General features: G+C 41.5%; 1 protein-coding gene across 3 annotated transcripts in view; it reads left to right on the plus strand.

Moving 5' to 3' along the window:
• Positions 1-20,466, plus strand: part of hivep2a (HIVEP zinc finger 2a) — an 86,771-nt gene that overhangs the window by 50,125 nt on the left and 16,180 nt on the right. For all 3 annotated transcript variants that reach the window (XM_026340922.1, XM_026340923.1, XM_026340924.1), the window contains 4 exons: positions 16,364-16,434; positions 16,531-17,863; positions 18,123-20,008; positions 20,201-20,461. In XM_026340922.1, the coding sequence (XP_026196707.1) occupies positions 16,882-17,863; positions 18,123-20,008; positions 20,201-20,461 (3,129 nt within the window). In that variant the 5' untranslated portion in view covers positions 16,364-16,434; positions 16,531-16,881. The remainder of the gene's footprint in view (positions 1-16,363; positions 16,435-16,530; positions 17,864-18,122; positions 20,009-20,200; positions 20,462-20,466) is intronic.

The following is a 20,466-nucleotide window of genomic DNA, read 5'->3' on the forward strand; positions in this document are numbered from 1 at the left end:
GTTAATTAAATCGTTATTTCAAACCAAACTTCCTCTAAACCATGGTACATTTTATAACTTATCCACCGTATCGGCCTGCAGTGCTGACTGAGAGGTAGAGCAGGGCCCGCTACTCCACATCTGTGCCCCTCATAACGACTGATAATGGCAGGAGTGCATTCAGAATAATGTATTGTGTTTCTGCCATTGCATGCTAAACATTCGTTTCACTTTGGGAGCATTAACTCTAGTGAGGGACAGGGAACTTCCCCCTGCTTGTGCACACAGTGAACATTTTCTAATCTCCATCTGACCGTGGCTAAGGTTTGGTCATGTTCGATAAGCTCAGGGAAAGGTTGCAGCTGCAGGTTTGTGGGCGATCACAATACTTCACTCGAATTACAAACTTAAGGCTTCTTGAAGCTTTGGGCTGAATGGAGAGCAGTGTGCTGCACAGACAGAAGCTGCAGCAGCAGGAAGAATTAATCTTTTATCAGTTTGAACTCTCACGAAGTAAAACAATTATCGGTGCAATCTGAATGAATTGTTTTGTTTTCTGTTTCCTGGAAGCTGAAATGCACCCGACCTCTGCACATGATCCTTCCTCTCTCCCTCTCGCTTCATCCACTATGAAGCTCTTTGTTGTTTCCAGCTGACTGTAGTTTCTCTCCTCCTTTGTTTTTTCTGTCTTTATATCATTTCTTTATCAAAAAATTTCATGCAGCAGTTTTAAAACTAGTCCGCTCTTGCCTGGTGTGCTGAGCAGCTGAGTCGTCGCTGTATTGACTGTAAACACCCGTCTGGTTTCCACAGAGACCAAATGTAAGGACCCCCCGTGCAGGATATTTAGCAGCACTCGGGTGTCATATTCGAGTAGGGTCTTGTCACACATGCTGTATACTATTACTATACTATTACTATACACAGCCATGCACAATCCGCACACACTGAAGCAGTCATCTTGATTATTAATGAAGGATTAGATTGACAAAAAGGCTGAAAGAGTGTGGACGCAAAGATCTGTGTTTTTATTTAATGTGGAAGAAAGGAGGAACTCAAGACCTCAATTAAGAGCAGAACACTGCTCTTAATAGATGAATCCAGGAGAATCTGCCTCTGCACCACTAAACATACCTAAATCAATAAGATCTGTCCTTTTATTTAGTGCACAGATGTTTCAGCTCTGACTTTCTCAGTGTGCAGCACTTTCAGCTTTATGGTTGAGTGCGTTTAACTTTTCACCAACAATGAGTGAATCAAGTAATTACCAACAGGTGCACCAGGCTGTTACCTCTAGTCAGAGGTGTCATCAAATTTGCCTCCTTGGAAACCTCAAAACTCTCTTTGTAACATTCAATAACACACTTTTAACCCCCCAAAAAATAAATCATACCTGTACATACATTCATAGTAATCTCCCACCACCGTCAGTCTACTGTGAGACAGATCTCAGGAATGTGTGGCAGGAGGCAGGTTGAGCTCTTCATTCATCTAATGAAGTTCCTACTCTTAATTTGCAGAGATGTTTTCCCCATATGGATTTTGGGATGTAAACACTGAATTGTATGATTGTGACAAAACAAAGATCCAAATCGGATCAAATCATTGTCACAATTTAATAAAAACTCTGGCATGAAGGTAGAGTGAAAACCAGCAATAGTGATAATTACTTTCTCTTTTTCTTCTCTGCATGCTCTGATATCACTAATGTAGTTTGCATGTCACGCCAGTGAAGAATAAAAGGAAATTGCAAGAGAGAGAAAAGAAGAGAGATGCAAATCAGCAGCCAAAAGTGTATCAGGAAATGGAACAGGAACACTTTTCATATGCAGGTGTACAGGACAAGTTATAGTCGCATGCACACGGTCGACAGTCTGATGTCTCCTCCTGCATATTTTTGGGCTGAAACTGTTGAGAATTTAGACACAAACTGAGTGAAATTAGATGTTTCTTTTTCGTCTAGTTGAGCCATCTGTGCTACTGCGAGTTCAGGCTTTTTAATTCTATAAGATGTTAGTCATCCTTCTAAGCACACACACACACACACACACACACACACTCACTCAGACCACACACCTCCTACCTACCTGCTGCTCTGCGGATGTGAGGGGACAGAGATTAGCTCGGTGCGTGGGTGGACATTCAGCACTGGTGTGTGTGTGTGTGTGTGTGTGTGTGTGTGTGTGTGTGTGTGTGTGTGTGTGTGTGTGTGTGTGTGTGTGTGAGTGAGTAATGGGTGTTGAGGACAGTAGTCATTCAACCACCCACCCCCAGTGTGTCAAGAATAAACTGCAGCTCACACACACATGCACACTCACCATGTACAATTTTCTGCTTAAAAATAAAAAGCCAGGAGAAGAGAAGATGCTACAAACAGGCTCCAAAACATCCATCGTCCAAATACTGGTGTAAATTCTGGCAGAACTAGGGAAGGTTTTTCTACTCTCGGCCAATTCTGGTGCTAACCAACCATCTTTTTGTTCTTCTGAAGATTTATTCTTCTGCAAATTGTGAGTCAAATGCCAAAAAAATGGAAATTAGATGAATCCTGAGCTGTAGAAGAAACATTGATGGTGATTTTTGAATGTGAATTTTTCCTGATTTTCCTGACAGTGAAGTTGTCGTGCTGTGTAATCACTTTAAGATTATTTGCGTTAAATGATGTCAGTGTGATTAAAACTGCTGGAAACACACTTTGAAAAGATGGAGTCAGCTGATCCTGAACAGCGTGGGTCGGAGTGAAATCAGGAAGAAGATCGAGACTGTTCCAAAACCTTCATAAGCAACATCAGCTTTGGGTTCTATGAGGTTAATGAAAACGAGTTCAGCGTCCTTCTCACAATCAGCATTTCCCTAAATTCTAATAACTTTACTCATATGTACAGTAGAATAGTTCTAATCTGAAGACGTGAAGATACAAATACCTCAAATGTGCAGTTGCTAAAGTCACTTCAAGATGAGTGAACATGTTTGTCCATTCATTTAGCCTTAAGTGCTTAAGTCTAAGCCAGGTTTGACACTGCAGCAGCTTATTTCATGATCCTTTTATACGGTGGGTTTTCCTTCATAATGTGAATTGTGGCTGTGTCTGAGATCCATGGAAGACCTCAGTTTGGGAATAAACAGTCATAGCAAAGGATACAACAAGCTGTTCGTTCCTGATGCTGCACACCTGTCGAGCCCGGTTATGTTGGGTTGTTATTGTGTAGTCTGATCCCAGAATCAGAAGAACGATGAAGCAACTCTTTTATAACTGAAGTAATAGTGATGAAAAGTAGTAGTTTTCTTTTTTGGAACTGCCTCTGTAGTATTACACATTTCAGGGTTTAACTTTAAATTTTAATGTTTACATTTTTTATTTCTAACTCTTTTGTGGTAGTTTCATAGCTGATGTTTGCTCCATAATGGCCAGCTTCCAGTGCCCTGCAGCAGAAAACGGTTCATACTCAATTCTCTGTCAGCTTTCTCAACATAAAATGAGGTGATAAAAGTGTTAATTGTGTCGTGTTTGGTTTGTTTTTGAGTTTTTGATAATTATCCGCTCGACGCGGTGTGAGTTCTATTATTGGTGTTGTTGCGAAGCTCAAATTGCACATTTCTGATGCAATGCTGTGAAAAATGGCCTCCAGAACGACTTTGTTCCTGAGAGGAAGACTAACTCAGCATTATAGTGCAGCTAAAACCTGCCTGCAGGCTTTTTGTTAACGATGGAGAGGAGAGGTTTGGGTAGGAATGGGGAGAAGATATAGTCGACAAAGAGGAAGGGAAGAGGATGGGAGAGGCGATAAAACAAGGAAAGTTGAGGAAACTGATGAAAAACAAGGGGGAGAGGGATACAGATGAGAGAAAACAGCTTACATAAGTGTGAACATCATGCTTGTATGCGCACACACTCTCACATACCAGGAATAGTGTTGTGCCCTGAATTTGACTCAAACTTTTTAAAGAGCTGCTGTGGGCTGGAAGCTCCCACTGAGTGTCGATGCCTCATTCATTCAAAGACTCCAGAATCTCTAAAGGCACGTTGCATAAAACACACTGACACACACCGGCTTCTACAAAGACTGCTTCTGTGCACAATGCTAATTCAAGATGAACGCATGGAGAAGGGCTCCTACAATGGCCGCCAGTGTGTGGAGGTTTTACATTTTGCGTCACACACATCTCTGCGGCCACAACTGGAGGCTACAAAGCTAAATATATGTCAGCCAGGAAAGAGGAAAGATTGTTGGTAGGTTGGTAGATGGAGTAGACGTCTTAACACGAGTTTCTCGGACAGACTCTCCTAGTCTCTAAAAGAGACCTGCATGGGCATGAAACTGAGTGCAGTTAAGACCAGGAACCAAACTGAGACCTTAAACCACAAATCTATAGCTGAGATCAGCTCTAAAATTGCAAAACTGAGATCTGAACCCTAATTCGAGACCCAAGCCCTTAAAACACAAACCCCAAACTTAGACCTAAATCAAACCCCAAACTTGAGATGTGGTACAAAGAATAAAACCTAAAAGTATAATAAGAATAATACCTGTATAAGAATAAAACCTGTAAGATGAGCAAATATCAACTTCAGCTGTTGAAACATACTTCACAAAGTTTCTACTTTGCAGCTTGAGATCAAATTAAAAGTCACTAACAGGGACATAAACTGTTCTGCTACCTAAATCTGCATCTACTATACTTTGACTTACTGGAAACTTTCACTTTCTGAAACAGTGCAAGTAAAAACAGATGAAATGCAGCGTGCGCGCCAGGAACGGCCATCCTGGCCGAAATTGTGCATTTAATCCAAACCCAGCTCAGTGCTGCTGCCCCAGTAAATTACTCAGGCCGAGTTGAATTGATTTAAGGAAAATGTTCTCTATTAGATAAGCACAAGCTCCCGGTGAATGTGGTGAAGTCAAGAATAAAAGTTTGGACCCATATTGAGCTCGTTGTTGTTTCTAAACGCAAAGTCAGCTGATTGGCTCATCTCGTTTACCAAAGGCCGTAATAAAAGCTCGGGCTCAGGATCGATTACAGGAAGGTGAGGTTTAAAGCAGTTTAAGAAAACTCTAACCATGGAGAGGGGACGACCCTGGATACTTAAAGAATCTCTCACAACAACAACAACAACAACAACAACAACAACAACCTCTTCTGTTCTCAGAGGAACGTGACGGATTTTATTGGTTGTTGCTGAGTCACTGGAGAATCCTTGATAAACCTCTTCCAGAGCGTCTAATCTATCTACTCCCTCCTCTGTCCATCTTGACTCCTGGTGTATTTTGCAAACTGTTGTGGAAAATGTAATGAAGCCACACACACACACACACACACACACACACACACCAGGCTAACTCAGTAATAGTTTCAAGGCTGGCCCAGCAGCCCCGTGGAAAATATGACTGCCTTCTCTTTTCCACTGGCAATTTACACCAACAAGACGCCTGTTTTTCCCTTCCTCACCTCTTCACCCCCCTCTCCTCAGTCTCCTTCACTCTCTCCCTCCATCTTTTTTCTTTTTCTCTGTTAAATGGAAACATGTTGGTCAAACAGACACAGCTGTAGAAGAACCGCTGCTTTGGAAAAGAAAACCTTGCAGGTACAGGGTATATGCTGGAGACAGAACACGGATTTCTCTTTTTAAAAAGCCTGAGTGGTGCCGTATCGCATCATGTTCCACAAGTTAACCACAGACTGTGTGGTACATCTTCAGTGCAGCCGCTGGTCAAGAATACGTAAAGACATAATTCGAAAAACAAAGTCATTAAACGAAGCACAGTGTGTTTAGTAGCAGGAAGATCTGCTGAGGACTGGAGCAGCAACTGTTTTGATCATCAGTTATTTGTGTCAGTCATTTCTGAAGAAAACAGAACAACTCCTCCAACCTAAACATCTGTAAAGGTTGTTTGTCCACACCCTCTCATACGACCCATAGTCTGTTGAATGGTTAGGGTTAGTAAAACATGGACATCCATTTCTACTAATGGTATAGAAAAAGGAAAAGATGAATAAACATTGTGAATCTAGATTTTGACTTATTAACTCAGAATAATCAGGGTAATAATCTCTGGAATGATAAAATCCCATTTCAAAACCTTGATTTCTAACTGCTTCTTCTTGGCCTTCTCTATTCTGCTGTGCTTTCAAGCTGCTGTTAATGAAACCTAACGCTTCTTTTACTGGGTTCACAATTAAAGTTTTTCAGGGAAGAGTAGGGAGTATCCCCGATGAGCAGCTGGAAGCATTTTAATTTGAAACAGATGGAGGAAGTGTTGACTCTGCATTAAGAACAAACAGCAGCAACACTAAATTAAGAAATGGGGGCAAAAGAAAGATCAGAGAGTCATTTTATTTGCAGCCAAACGACACTGATTCTGTTTTTTGTGTTGTGTAGTGGTAGAGAGCTATTTTCTATCAGACGATTTAACATTTTTTAATTTGTAGTCACCATAAAAATCAAAGAAACTATAATTTAATGGTGGTTTGATGTGACACTTAAGGTATTTTTCCAGGACTAATATGGAAGCAGTGTTCTTGTGTATGTTATATAAAATTGAAACCACATATACACACACTCTAGCACACACACACACACTGTACATAAACATCACTTGTGTACATTGGACAGCGCTGAGACAGAGCAGAGAGTGACCTCACCTTGCAAGACTTAAGGACTGAACACACGCACGCGTAATTACACATGTGCACATTCAAAGTCATACAGCAATCACTGAGTTACACACAGACAGAACAGGAACTCAGTCCTCCTTCGGTGGTTTTGGTCTGAATAGGAAATTCTGTTACCAGTAAATTTAAAATTTCTTATGTATTTATTCCGCCAGACTGTCTGGAAGGTAAAAAACCAACAATGAAAGAAACAAAGAACCTCATCCTGTGTTTGCTCTCCATCTCCAAAGCCTACAGGCTTTCCTCTGAGTGCATCTGGGGGTTAGAATTTTTTAAGAAGCCGTATTTTCTACTTTATCTGATTTTTTTTTTTCTAGAAGCATTTTATTGGCCAATTAAACTGCATCTCCACCCCTTCATTGTAGACCTTATTTTACCATAATTGTTGGTGTCATTTAGATGCTGCGAAGTGGTTTGTGTTGGTGAACATTTTCTTCTTGTTGTTTTTCCTTTTTTCCTACCACACAAATTTCCTCTTCTAAAAACACATTCTCCCACAGATTACCTATGGAAGCCTGCAGGGGAGCCTTTGTTCCGCAATTGAAACATGTAGTGGGAATGCAAAACATGTTGTTATTATGTGTTAGCTGCAACACTTCATTTTATTTCTATTAACTTTTAGATTTGCCTTAGTTTATTTTCACAAGTCCCTCAATTTTCTGACTTCAGTGGACTGTGAAAATGACGTCTAAAAAAGCTTTAGAGTTGAATCATTTGTGGAAAGATTGTGTGAAGAATTGAAGAAAATTTGGTTCTTATTGCTGCGGTGATTCTGCACTGCACATCCCAGATGCCCTCAGGGAATTTTACTATGCAAACATCATTTAGAGATGAATTTCTACTTTGAGAACTTTTGGTAAACTTTAAAATAGAAAAGTGTCTTGGTCAGTGTGAAGTGATAGATCATAAAATTAGATTTCTTCTCCATCACAGGGCAGCATGAAGTTTGCAGTATTTCCGTTGTATAACTGAGGCTTTTATAACAGCAATTCAGCAGCAGCAGCAGCACTGGAACCTTGGCACACCAAGTACTTCCTCCTCCCACACACACACACATACACCCTCATCCTGTCTCTGCAAAGCTGCCTGTGCTGCCACCTCCTACACATATACTCTATTCAGGGCACACACACACTTATTTTTTTCTGACAGAAATATCCACTAGCATAATTGACTTCCTACCTGCTGTAAATCACTGTCTACAAGCTGTCTGCTCAAGTGTGTGTATGTGTGTGTACATCACAGTTCAGATTAAGTTCATTTGATTTATCTCCCTCACGCTCTCTTAGATTTGATTTCAGTCATTTCTAGAGAGCCTCTTCTCTCTGTCATTTACGCGTCTTTTCTCCTTCTCACATATAATCTCTTTCAAATCCAGATCTACACAGATATGTCGACAGCGTAACAGATGATTGACAGCACTAAATTAAAACAAAACATGGTAGCTTCGAAATGAACAGTGGCCAATTTAAGTCCTTGGATGACAACATGATGAAGCTTTTACACAGATAGAAGAGACCCTGGAGACATGAAATGATGTGAGCTTTAGTTGATAATATTTTTATTTCAGAAATAAATTTATTTCTGTTTCTGCTTTTGTGGCCAAACAGAAAATCTACTCGCAGACACAACACTATGATCTTATATGATGACAGACCTGTGTTTTAGTCCCAACATTCACTGTAGGAAAGGCTGGTGTGAATGTAATTTGAAGGTTGTGAGGACGTTTTGTACCTGTCAGTGTTTTAAAGTTTACTAAAACCATGTTCTAGCAGGATTATGATGCATTTTGGATTATGGAGTGTGATTTTGTTGTAATAGTTTAAAATGAGAGAAGTGATGGTGAAACTTAAATGCAGAAGCTCATTAGCTAATCCACTCTGAGAATATTCAGTTCAATCCATACATGTGTGAGTTTAAATGCTTGTGTGGTTTCTTTGGGAGGAAGAAGAACTTTTTTTAGCAGGATGATGATGGGAAGTGTTGAGGTTTTTATGAGCACACAGGGCTGCAAATGATCTTTATCCAAAAGCATCAAAAAGTGCAGGTAATGGCATTTTTCTGTTTTTTTTATCTATGTTTAGATGTTTGGATTATTCCCGCTTTTTGTCCACTACACAATGATCTCCTTTTCACAGATAATTGACTACTTTTTGACATTAGTGAGCTGTTCTTTGTAAAGCTGCTAGTTGCAATGCCATTCAACTCTCTCACAAAGAAAATCCATTGTTAAAGAGGCAGAAAGGCAGATCTTTAGCACACACAAGAGCAGAAAATAGACCAGAATTCAATGCAGCTCCAGTAAAAAACAGGACGGGTTACGAGAAAGCTCTTGTCCACCTACACATATAACCCAGAGGTGACAGCAACTGGTGCAGGCACTTTCTTTGGAGGTTCTCAAAAAGCTCCCTGGGACATGTAGGAAGCAAACAACAGAAATAGGAGTAGAGGAAACAGGTTGAGGGAAAATGGGAATACAGAAGGTGGTATGTTGTATAGTGTCCCTATCAAATGCTCTAGATTAACAATTGTAATAAATTAAATAGTGAAATTCCTGTAAGAACATGGATTGTTCTTTCAGCAGGTAGATCCACATGTGTTCCTCTTCTGCAAAAACCCTCACACTTGTAAAGTTGCACACATGTCATGCTGGGAGCATCCTGGTTAAACCACAGCCTCCTGCTGTTTCACTTCACTGGAGCAGCTGGAGCTTGCTTTGCTCAAGGGCACAGTACAGTCGGTGTAGTAGCTGAAGAAGGAAGGTGATGTTTCTAATTTCCATTCAGATTTAAGCCTTATGCAAACAACATACTTCGCACATGTCTTTTTAATTTTCCAACACAAAGTTGCATAAAACCTTTACCTGGCCTGATGTAAGAAAGCAGGTATTGTAATATAACTGCTGAGATTTATAAAACTTTTGGCCAGGTGTTGAAATTGGCTACAAATTTTATTTAGCCTGGCATCTAAGAAGTTATTAAAATGTTTTAAATGTAGCTTGCCTGCAGTTTTCCTGCGCACACATACTTACTTATTTTCACGGTCAATCTCTCATTAATACTGTAAGTGTTATATTGTACTTTAATTAATAACAAAGGATGACATTTTTAAACATCTGTCCTCTAATAATTTTAATTTATTTTTACTTTTGGTGCCAAATACAATGGTTTCTGTTTTGTCTTTATTTAATTGAAGAGAAATTAATTTTTTCCAGCTATTCACTTTTTCTTAGAATTGATAGTGGGTCTAAGGAATTATAGTCATTTTGTGAGAGAGCTAAGTAAACCTGAGTATCGTCAGCATAGGTATAGAAAGCAATGCTGAATGATTTGGGCTTAAGGGAGCATGTTAGTTAGTTATTGCCCGTTATGCCACTGGCATGTAGGGCAGCAAGAAAAGTCCTCCAGAGGGAGCATGCACAGACTGAATAACAGTGGTCCCAGCACTGAACCTTGGGGAACTCCAATGTCATGGTGTGCTGGTCAGATAAACAATTTTACAATCCAGTGGGAGTGTACCCACAGAAACTAATACCTAAAAGTATGTTTGCAATTCTACAGTACAAATGTTTTTCTTTCTTATATTAACATTGACTCTTTGAGGTTAACTCTTGAGGTGCAGATCCTGTCGATATTAATTTTAGGACAATATTCCAACTGGGTAGAATGAGATTACAGTAGGTCTGTGGTGTAAAATGAATTATAGAAATAAAAACCTTTATTGTAATTTTTCTTCAATCAACTTGGCAAATATTAAAATATTTGCTGTTTCTATTCTATGATGATGAAAAAATATTTGAATTCTGGCTATTATCAAGCTAAATACTGGGCTGTAATGAATTAACTCACAGGATGATGGAGAGAGGTTGGTTTTAATGCCAGTAAATGGATCGATTCCCACCAACTCTTCAGTCCAGCTCATTGTTCCAGTAACTCCTGTCTCCCTCCAGGTAAATCAAAGGTAGTGGTTTAATGTGTGTGTGTGTGTGTGTGTGTGGTTTCGGTCCAGTTGGGGCCAAACAGAGCGGAGCCAAAAACCAAATGCACTGCCAGCTGCCCTCGATTGGCCCACCTCACTCTTTATCTCGCTCGCTCGCTCGCTCTCTCTCTGGCTGTACAAAGTGGTTAATCACTGAATGGAAACCATTAGTAACGTGTTTAAATAATTTACACATTATCTGACCACCCGAAGTACCAGAACACTTTTGGTACCGCTCAGAAACATGAGCCCGGCCTTTGTGAGTGTGTCTGTTTGTCTAATCTTCTGTCTTTCTGTACATACATGGAGAGAGAGGGCTGGTATAACCTGATATCAGCTAGCATGACTCGTAATCTCAAAGGATGCATCCCTTGTTTCCTAGGTTGTATCCTTGGTCCTGTCCTTTGTTTTAATTTCTCTGCATTGTCTTTGTTGCAGAGTTTTTGTTGTTTCTTTGTTTGTGCCTCGTTCCTTTTTTTTGGTCTCTGTTTTCAAACCTATTTTATTCCTTTGTTGTGTTTGTGTTGCCTAGTTTCTTTTTTATATTTTAATGTCTTTTTCTTTATCTATTTGTTGTTTATATTTTTTTTTGGCTGTTGTTTCCTCATCAATGCACTGTTTTATTCTTGTTCTCATGTCCTTGGTCCCCTATTTATACCCTAATCCTGTTTTCTTTTTCCTTTTCCTTGTATCCTTGTTCCTTCTCTCTGTTCTTTTGACTCTCTACACCTTTAGTCATCTCATTTACTGTTCTGCATTATTAATGCTTCACTTGAGTCCTCTCCTTTCTGTCCTTGTTCACTTTCTTTGGTCTTTGCTTTCTCGTGTCTTTCCCGTTATTTTGTCATTGTTCCTTCATTTGTGCCCTTTTGCCTTTTTATTTCCTCATCTCTGCCCTGTTTTAGTCTCTTTGTTTACTCTTCTTCATCCTTCTTCCTTCACCATAGTCCTTAATCACCCTCCTCTACCATTACTATGCCCTTTAAACTCTTCTTCCCCTTTGGTTTTAGTATTATATCCTTTGTCTGCTTTCAGCCTCTATGGTAACCCTCCATCCTTATCCTCTTTTCTACATTCCCCTTCTTCATTTTGGCATCCTTTCCTCCTCGGCTGCATCTTTGTCATCTTTCCTTATTTTTGTCCTTTTTTCTCTTTCTTGTTTCCACTGTTTTTATTTTTTACTTTTTTCCAAAGCTACTCCTAGATTTTTTTTTGGAGCACTCTTCAGACCCTCGTCTTTGTCCATTTCCTTCATCCCTAGCTGGTCTTTTATATCTTTGTCTTTGTGCTCTTGCTGAGCATCCATGTTTCCTTGTCTGTGTTGTCTTTAACTCCTCTTTATCATAATTTTCATTTGTGAATTTAGCATCTTTACCTTTTCCTCTTTTCTGTTTGTTCTACTTCATTTTTTCTTTAACTGTCCTCTGTCTTGTTCCGGCTTATGTAACTTAATATCCTTAATATTTATATACTTAATATTCCTTTCAGTGTATCGCTGTTTCTTCTTCACCCATGCTTCCTTGTGTGTGTCAAACTTTGTCATTATTATTATTCCTCCCTTTCCTTTTCCCATGTTCCTTCTCAGTATATTTTAAAGTTAAATATATTATGTTGCATACGAGGGAAACAAACACACAGAAGGATACTTTCTGTTTTTGTGTTGCAGGAATTCCAACCATTCTCGTTGGTATGCGGCACCCTGCCGGGCCAATTTAAGAATAACTAGAATAACTACCACCACACACACACACACACATACACACATACACACATACACACATACAAATACACATACACACACACACACACAAAGACATACACATACACCGGTTACCAGAAGCCAGCTCTGCCCTCGTCTGGGTCTTTCATTGAAAGCAAATGAGAGGCTTATCTACTGCATATCTGAACAAGACACTGTATAAGAGATGGATTATTGCTGTGTGTGTGTGTGTGTATGTGTGTGTGTGTGTGTGTGTGTGTGTGTGTGTGTGTGTGTGTGTGTGTGTGTGTGTGTGTGTGTGTGTGTGTGTGTGTGTGATAATGATACAGGGAGCAAAGGGGATTTGCGATGTTGATCTATTATCTCAGCGTTTTGGCAACATTATTCCCAACTGTCATTCCAATGAAGCTGGAGAAGTGAAGTATAAGAGTATGGGGAGAAAGAGTGCATTCAGCCCTTAGGATTGAACAACCTCCCACACACTTCATAGAGCTCTACACACACACAGCCTTCTGTTCTTAGTGCATGATTAATGCCCACACAGTATTCATACCTCGAGGGTTTGGGCAAATGTACATATAAGTGTGCTTGTACGTACCTGCATGGACCTCACTTCTGTTGAATTTCTTAGTTTCCACTGAACACCTGTTATGTCAGCCTCCAGGTTTGAAGGAACTCTTGTCCAGTGAAATGGAGATGCTAAGACACAGTCATGAAGTCCTTAAACACTAAACACACAACAGGTGGTTCAGAAAGGTCACCACAAGACAAACCACCGAAAACTGATCCTGCAAACAGTCCGAAGCTCCCAACAGGACAAGACATCAATCACGAAAGATGCTTCCTCTGAGATTCTTTTTGTTACTCTCTTTTTTTAGCTAAGTCCTGTTTGTGTCATGTTTAAATGTAATCCTTCTATAAATCCCCATGGCTTTGATTTAGAGTTTTCTGTTGGATGTGATCCATAGTATCACAACAAGATCTGCAGCAGTGATAATGATTACTTTGATTGCTTTGTGATATGGTTATTAGCTTATAGAACAGAAGATATCAGTTAATTTATACATAACCATAAACGAGTCAGTGGCTGTTCAGTAAATTTAGAGGTGTTTGCATTTCCTTCACAATACAACATCTCGTGAATGTTGGATCCCGGTGCCTCGTTTGTTTTGAGTGCACTTACGCTGGTGTTTACAGCTGACTTCTTGTGATTGCACAGTTGAATATACAGTACAGTGCTCTGTGCAAGCTGATTCAATTTGCACACACACACATAAGAAACTTAGATCAGGTCTGATATTCTAAGAAAAGCATTCAGTGGGTATAAAACACCACCTAGATCTATTTCCACGTCTATGAAAGCTGAGCTGATCTCTGCTCCTTTATGTTAAGTAACTCTGGTTATTTAAAGCGTTCTGATAAATGATTTTGTGCAAACGTTTGAATGTGTGTGTCTTTCTATATTTACTTCTATGTACAGCCTCTGAATGCACCTTGTTTTGACCTACCTATAACTTGGGTGTCTCGTCATGCCCTTTGCCACCCCCCCCTTACCAAACATAATAGACACACACACACACAACTGGCATGCTCACTTCCCACGCTCATACAAACTCACACACACATAAACAACGCCGGTAGCGATGTCTCTCCTACGCTCAGTAACTGGGGCAGGTTGTGTCGGTGCATGTATGAATAAAGCTTCTTTATGTAAGCCATTCACTACACTCTCCCACTCACTCTGCAGACTGCAACCATTCAACACTTTCATTACAAAACCAGTCACCTTACATAAAGTTAAACTGGCTAAGAATTATCTGCATGCTTTAAGGTCAAACTCATTGCAAGTCAGGAGGTCAGATACTTCGTTCGTCCATTGACAACAAATAGCAGCGAGAAATACAGTAAGTGTTTGGATTTTCAGTCGCCAGAGATCAGTGATCAGGAAGTTAAATGTGGCTGCTTAGGTTGAAAGACTTTGTGACCCTAGATTTCTGTGTGTTTATTTTTCTTTAAATTCAGTAAAGCTATATTAAAGATGTGAAAAAGTTTCTTTCAAAAGGTCAAACCCAGCAAGATAAATTATATATGGTTAAACTGGATAAATTTGTAGCATTACGAATGGAGAAAGGTCGAATTTGTCCTGCTTAAGGAAAAATCCAGTATTTCAGGGTTGAAACTATTATTAAATGAGCTATGCTTCGATTGTGATAAATGCCTAATTAAACCTAAACACATGAGTGCGCTCAGGTAACCAACAGATGCAAAACTGATAAATAAAGCTTGTTGTTTGTAATGCAAATTTTGGGGTTTATTTCCCAGATGTGACTTTGATTTACTCCTGTGGGATCCCTACAGTAGCATAAAGCAAAGCTGGTGCAAAGACATTCAACTTTGAGTCATGCATTAAGGATAAAACTGATATTTTGGCGTTATGTAAATGCTTCACACTAAACTTTGACACTGGCATCATATGCACAACGCATCCAATACTGACTTATCTTTCGTTCCACTAGAGCATATGTCTTCTTCTGTCTGTGCAGAACATCTAGTGAGTATAAAGCACCACCTAGACCTATATGACGTTTCACTTCTGGTACGTTCCACCCTTAAGGGGTGAAACAGTGTCCTTGTCACTTTGTTTGTCATTGAATTGCTGCTTGGTTTGAAAGAGCCATACGCGCTTCTTTGCTTATTACCTGAACCATGTTTTCCTTCTAGTCAACAATACAGATTGTCTACATTTCCCTGTAATTACATCAGATGACCCTCCAGCTAATCAATCAGCATCATCCTGAGTTTGATGCTGGCCAACTGACTACCCATTGTTTCTAACAGAGAAGTCAGTCCTTTGGGTTTCAGAGTACATTCTTTTACTGTTAACACCATGGAAAAACAGAAAAATATGACCCAGGGCTGAGATGATGTTTCTGGTGTGTGTTTCTGTAGAGGGGGTGCATGTGAAAAACACAAGGTAGCCCAAAGTTAACGTTCCTGCTGCTAAGAATACAGCATGTTTTCCTCAACCGCTATTTATAGATCTCACGTTGGGCCCCCAGACACTCACGTCACTGAGCCCTGCTTACCAGCACTGAGGGCAGTGTGTGTGTACAGATATGAGTTTGTGTCGCAATCAGAGTGTGAGAGAGGTTGTTTAAACCCCGAGATGAGGAAATACAAAGCAAAAATGCAACTTCAGCAGCCCTGTGTGTGTGTGTGTGTGTGTGTGTGTGTGTGTGTGTGTGTGTGCTCTGCTGCTCTGTGCTTCTTCTGCTGTCAGGTGTTGGTGTGGTTAAGAAACGTTAAACAACGGAAACACACACATATACACTGTGTCTACTGCAGTGTTTGCAGTGCTGTTGCAATGCCTGCAAGCAGTATATCTCAGTGTGTCTTTTTATTTCTGTGTGTGTGTGTGTGTGTGTGTGTGTGTGTGTGTGTGTGTGTTCTTTTGTTTTCTATTTCACAGAGTACATAACAAGTTAGATCAAACTATGACACCCAGAAAGGAAGGAAAGGTGTTAGGTCTGATGGCTGCTCTTCGACTTGGCCTTCTTGGACGCCTACACACATTATGACACGCCGACGTCACTTCCACAGAGCTATTTATAAGCCTTTGTGTCTTTTTAGGAACAGCGTGGGTTTGCATTGCATCGGTGACTCACTTAGTGGAAGGAGGAGGGAGGGCAGGGGGGAGGGAGGAGGAAGGGGTGGAAAAGGCAAAAAGCACAGATGGATTCCAGTGTGAAGAAACTAACTGAGCAATCAGTGACATTTACATTCGCACATCAGGCATGTTCTTGACAAGTTAGTCAGTTGTCTCTGTCCAACAACGTATATGGAGGTGTTTTACATTTAGCCATTAAAACAGTACATAAACTACTCTAAGCCTGAAGACAAAACTAACTTGTGGTAAGAGTCAGACTAAAGGTTACTGCACAGAATTTGATCATTATATCGTGTTTTTGGAAAACAAAACTAATGAATTTCTTTTCTCTTTTTGTTTTGCTGCAGGTCTTTTGGTGAGAAACCTGAAAGACTAAGCTACAGAAAGAGGATCTACAAGCACTTTCATCTAGAGAAAAGTTAGTACTCATCCTTTGATTATATTCATTGTGTTGTTAATCTTTATTTATTGCAGCCACAAACATTTCTCTTTTTTTTTTTTCTACCCTCTCCAGATCACTCAAGGATCCTTCTGCTTTTAGATGAACTGGACGGGAAAACAACGCACACCAACGTTATCGTGTTTACAGACTGGCAAGAGGAGAGAAACATCTCTGATGTTATCCACTAAAGCGCTTCATTTATTTCCACATCCTTCTTCCTGTTTCCAGCTTGGCTCTAAAATCAGTCTATTTAAACGATGGATGGGTACTTCCTGTTTGTTTGAACTTGTCGGTCATCCTCAAAGGTTCTGCTATCATGCCTGGTAGGTTGGGGACCTTGTAACCCTGCAGAGCCTGCCCTCCCAAATCCCCCACCATCCCCTCTCTCCTCCCTCTTCTATCCTATAGAAGAGCTTCACGAAAATGGAGGCTCATGAATCAGCTGCCGCTGGGCAAAAATGCTCAAATAAGGAGCCAGTGAAGGAGAAAGCACCTCTGCAACGAAAGTGGGCATCCGAGCCTTCTGCAACCACCAAACGAAGCACTTTTGCTGACCCAGAGGCAAAACATCGTGAGAGTTTGCCATGTGGTGCCTCTGGGGTTTCAGCACCTCAGCAGAAGTACGCACTCACCGGGAATTCTGGAAAGCTGCTATCTGGACCCTCTGCAGTTGGGGCCATAGGAGGCCCGCCATCTCAAGATCCTCAAGGACCTTTTGCTCAAGGATTCCCAAGGGGATACTCCTACCAGCTGGGCCAGCCCTACCCTCAGCATCCCCAAACTGAGCGCTTTCTTTCTGGAGCCAAACCCCAGCCAGGCCTAGAGCCTCATGCCTGGCCTTTTGCTGGCCAGTTGCCCTCAGATGATTTGTACCCTGTAGGACATACTCACCCACATGGGGCTGGGGCAGGGAGGTTTCCACGTCAGAAATCTCCCAGTTTACCTAGCTCCTTTGGACAATATTCTCAATCGGGCCCTGAGCCTGGTGAGGAGGGCTATAGCAAAAAGGAGCAGAAACCAAAAAAGCCTGGAAAGTACATCTGTCACTACTGTGGTCGAGCTTGCGCCAAGCCCAGTGTCCTGAAGAAGCACATCCGCTCACATACTGGAGAAAGGCCATATCCTTGTGTACCCTGTGGCTTTTCTTTTAAAACCAAGAGCAACCTTTACAAGCATCGCAAGTCGCATGCTCATGCCATCAAGGCTGGACTTGTACCATTTTCAGAGATAACTGTGGCCCGCAGTGGGGACATGGACCAGGCGTCACCTGTGGGTGAGGCCGAGGTCCACTCAGATGGTGAGCAGAGTACCGACACAGATGAGGAAGGTGTGGATGGCTCCACCATGCTTACGGACAAAAACAGCCTCGTCCCGCAGATCTCCTTTGAAGCTGACAAGAATACAGGTAATTTTCCCTAAACAAGATGTATTTTGTACCAAGGTATGCTTACTAGTGCAGAGCCTCCAGTTTACATTCTAGCAAATTAATGTTATTGAACAAAACCTAAAATATAAAAGATAAACTTGACTTGATTTTTGTCAATTAAAAAAAAGATGCTGTTTAGGTTTCTATTGTTTAATGCACACTGTCTTATTTGGTTCTTCTTATTTATTTATTTATTTTGTTCTAATATACTCTGTATTGTGCTTTTTTCACTGTATAGGTGGTGTGGAACCAGCATATGCAGATTCAGCTGAAGAGCTACCTGTAGGGTCTATGAAAGTGCCTATCCTTATCGTACCCAAGCCCGGAGGAGTCCCCTCCACAGGGATGGAGTGCCCGCCCTTTCAGGATATAAAAGGTTCACACCACATGTTGGCATCACAGGCTGGGGGAAGAGCACATTCTCTGGATGACTCCCCCTCCATCAGACAGCGTTTGGCCTTGAGGCTGAATGAGAAAAAAGGCCAGGACCCTGACTCTGCCATGTCCCAGTCTCTAAATCTACTCAGTCCTCACAGCAAAGGCAGCACAGACTCTGGCTACTTTTCTCGCTCAGAAAGTGCAGATCAGCCAATCAGCCCTCCAAATACCAATGTCAAAACGTACGAGGAGATTATGTTTGGTCGCACTTGGTACTACCGACCCAACTCCAGAGCCAGACAGTCTATCACTGTGGGAATGGCAGGAGCAGACCCAGGCAGCTTGGCTAACCTAAAACAACCAGGTGCTATCCTGGACATGGGCAAGATTACTGAGGATCATATCTGTTTCAGAGGGGATGTTGGAATATCTGGAGATCCTAAGCAGTATCCAACAGGACCATGTCAAAGCAGTACGGGGCTTCTGGAGCCCCCATCAGATTCTGGAACCCTTATTAGAAGTAACTCCATGCCAACTTCCTCCCCTCCAAACCTCAGTGTTCCACCTGGGATTCGTGGCAGCCACTCTTTTGATGAGATGATGACATCGGATGATGTGTTTTACCCTCCAGGGCTTCGTAGGCTTAGAAGACAGGCTGCATTTGAACATTCAGCTAATGAAGCTCATGTAGGAGATGCTGAGGGTTATACACACATGTCCAAGAATTTAGCTTCATCTCTTGGTATGAAGATTGGTGAGCGCAGCACAGGAGTCCCAGAGCACATTTCCTACAGCCCATATGGTACTAAAGCTAGCATATCAGAAATAGCTACAAGAAAAAGGAGGAAAGAGAAAAGTGTTGGGGATGAGGAGGACAGCCCTGGACAATGTGACAGTAGCTGTAGTGGTTCAGTAGAAATGATAGGGGACTATGAATTTAAACAAGGTAGTCTTGATGGGTCAAGAGTTACCCTTACAGGGAAGGGCTCTCTTCACAGTGCTCACAGCCAGTCTGACAGCTTTGATACTTGTGCCAGCATGTGCTCTGAAGACATTGCATTGTTTCCTGACTCTGAGTGCAGGAAGACAGCTGGGAATGTCATATCAGTCATCCAGCACACCAACTCCCTCAGCCGGCCAAATTCCTTTGAGAAGTCAGAATCCTTTGAACAGCCAGGATATCAGCCTTCAGATAAAGCTCCATCTAGCCAGTACTCTGAACAGTCTGACACAGAGATCTTTGAGGATGCTCTGAGTCCTGAATCTGCTGTACTGAGAACAGAGAGCATGGATCAGCAACTGCAAAGTGACAGCGACCTTGCTTCCCTGTCATCTTCGTCAGCTGCAGCCTCACCTGGGCAGCCTTATCACATGCAACCCAAACTAGTGCGACAACCCAACATCCAAGTTCCAGAGATCAGGGTGACAGAGGAGCCGGACAAGCCTGAGAAAGATACAGAAGCGCCAATGGTGAAGGAACCAGAGAAACAACAGCATGTGGAGGAATTCCAGCTACCACAGAGGAGTGACACACTCTCCCAGATGCCATCAGAAAAGCTCCCACCTAAGAAGAAGAGGTTGCGCCTGGCAGATATGGAGCACTCATCTGGGGAATCAAGCTTTGAGTCCACCTGCACTAGCCTATCTCGCAGCCCCAGTCAGGAGAGCAACCTATCCCATTCCTCTTCCTTCTCCATGTCCTTTGACAGAGATGAAGGCCTCAAGTCTGTATCACCAACCAAACAGGTACCCTGTTATATGTTCAATATCTAAACTATCTCTTCAGGGTCTTTAGGCTTGTTTTGTGGCATGTTCTGCTTGTATTGGTTGCTAGGATGGTTAGGTTGGTTTATAATGTATCTTACTCACTACTAAAACCTTTAAGTCTAAAGAGAGAGGGAAAAATTATTTTAAACTTTACATGTATTTCTCTAACAGGATGAGTCACTTCCTTCTGGTGGTGGAGTGAGGCAATCAGAGTTCTTGACAGTGCCTGGTAGTGGTCATTCAAGTCACCACCAGCAGAGGGAAATGAGGAGGTCTTCATCGGAGCAGGCACCATGTACGCTGCCCACAGAGTTGCCTGAAATGCGGAGCAAATCCTTTGATTATGGAAGTTTATCTTCCTCCAGACAGGGAGAGCTATACTCCAGTGCCTCTGCAATGAAGGAACGTCGGCGTGGATATCTTGTTCGCCAGGTACA

This window comes from Anabas testudineus, chromosome 24 (genome assembly GCF_900324465.2).
Source record: "Anabas testudineus chromosome 24, fAnaTes1.2, whole genome shotgun sequence".
In the NCBI taxonomy this organism is placed as follows: Eukaryota; Metazoa; Chordata; class Actinopteri; order Anabantiformes; family Anabantidae; genus Anabas; species Anabas testudineus.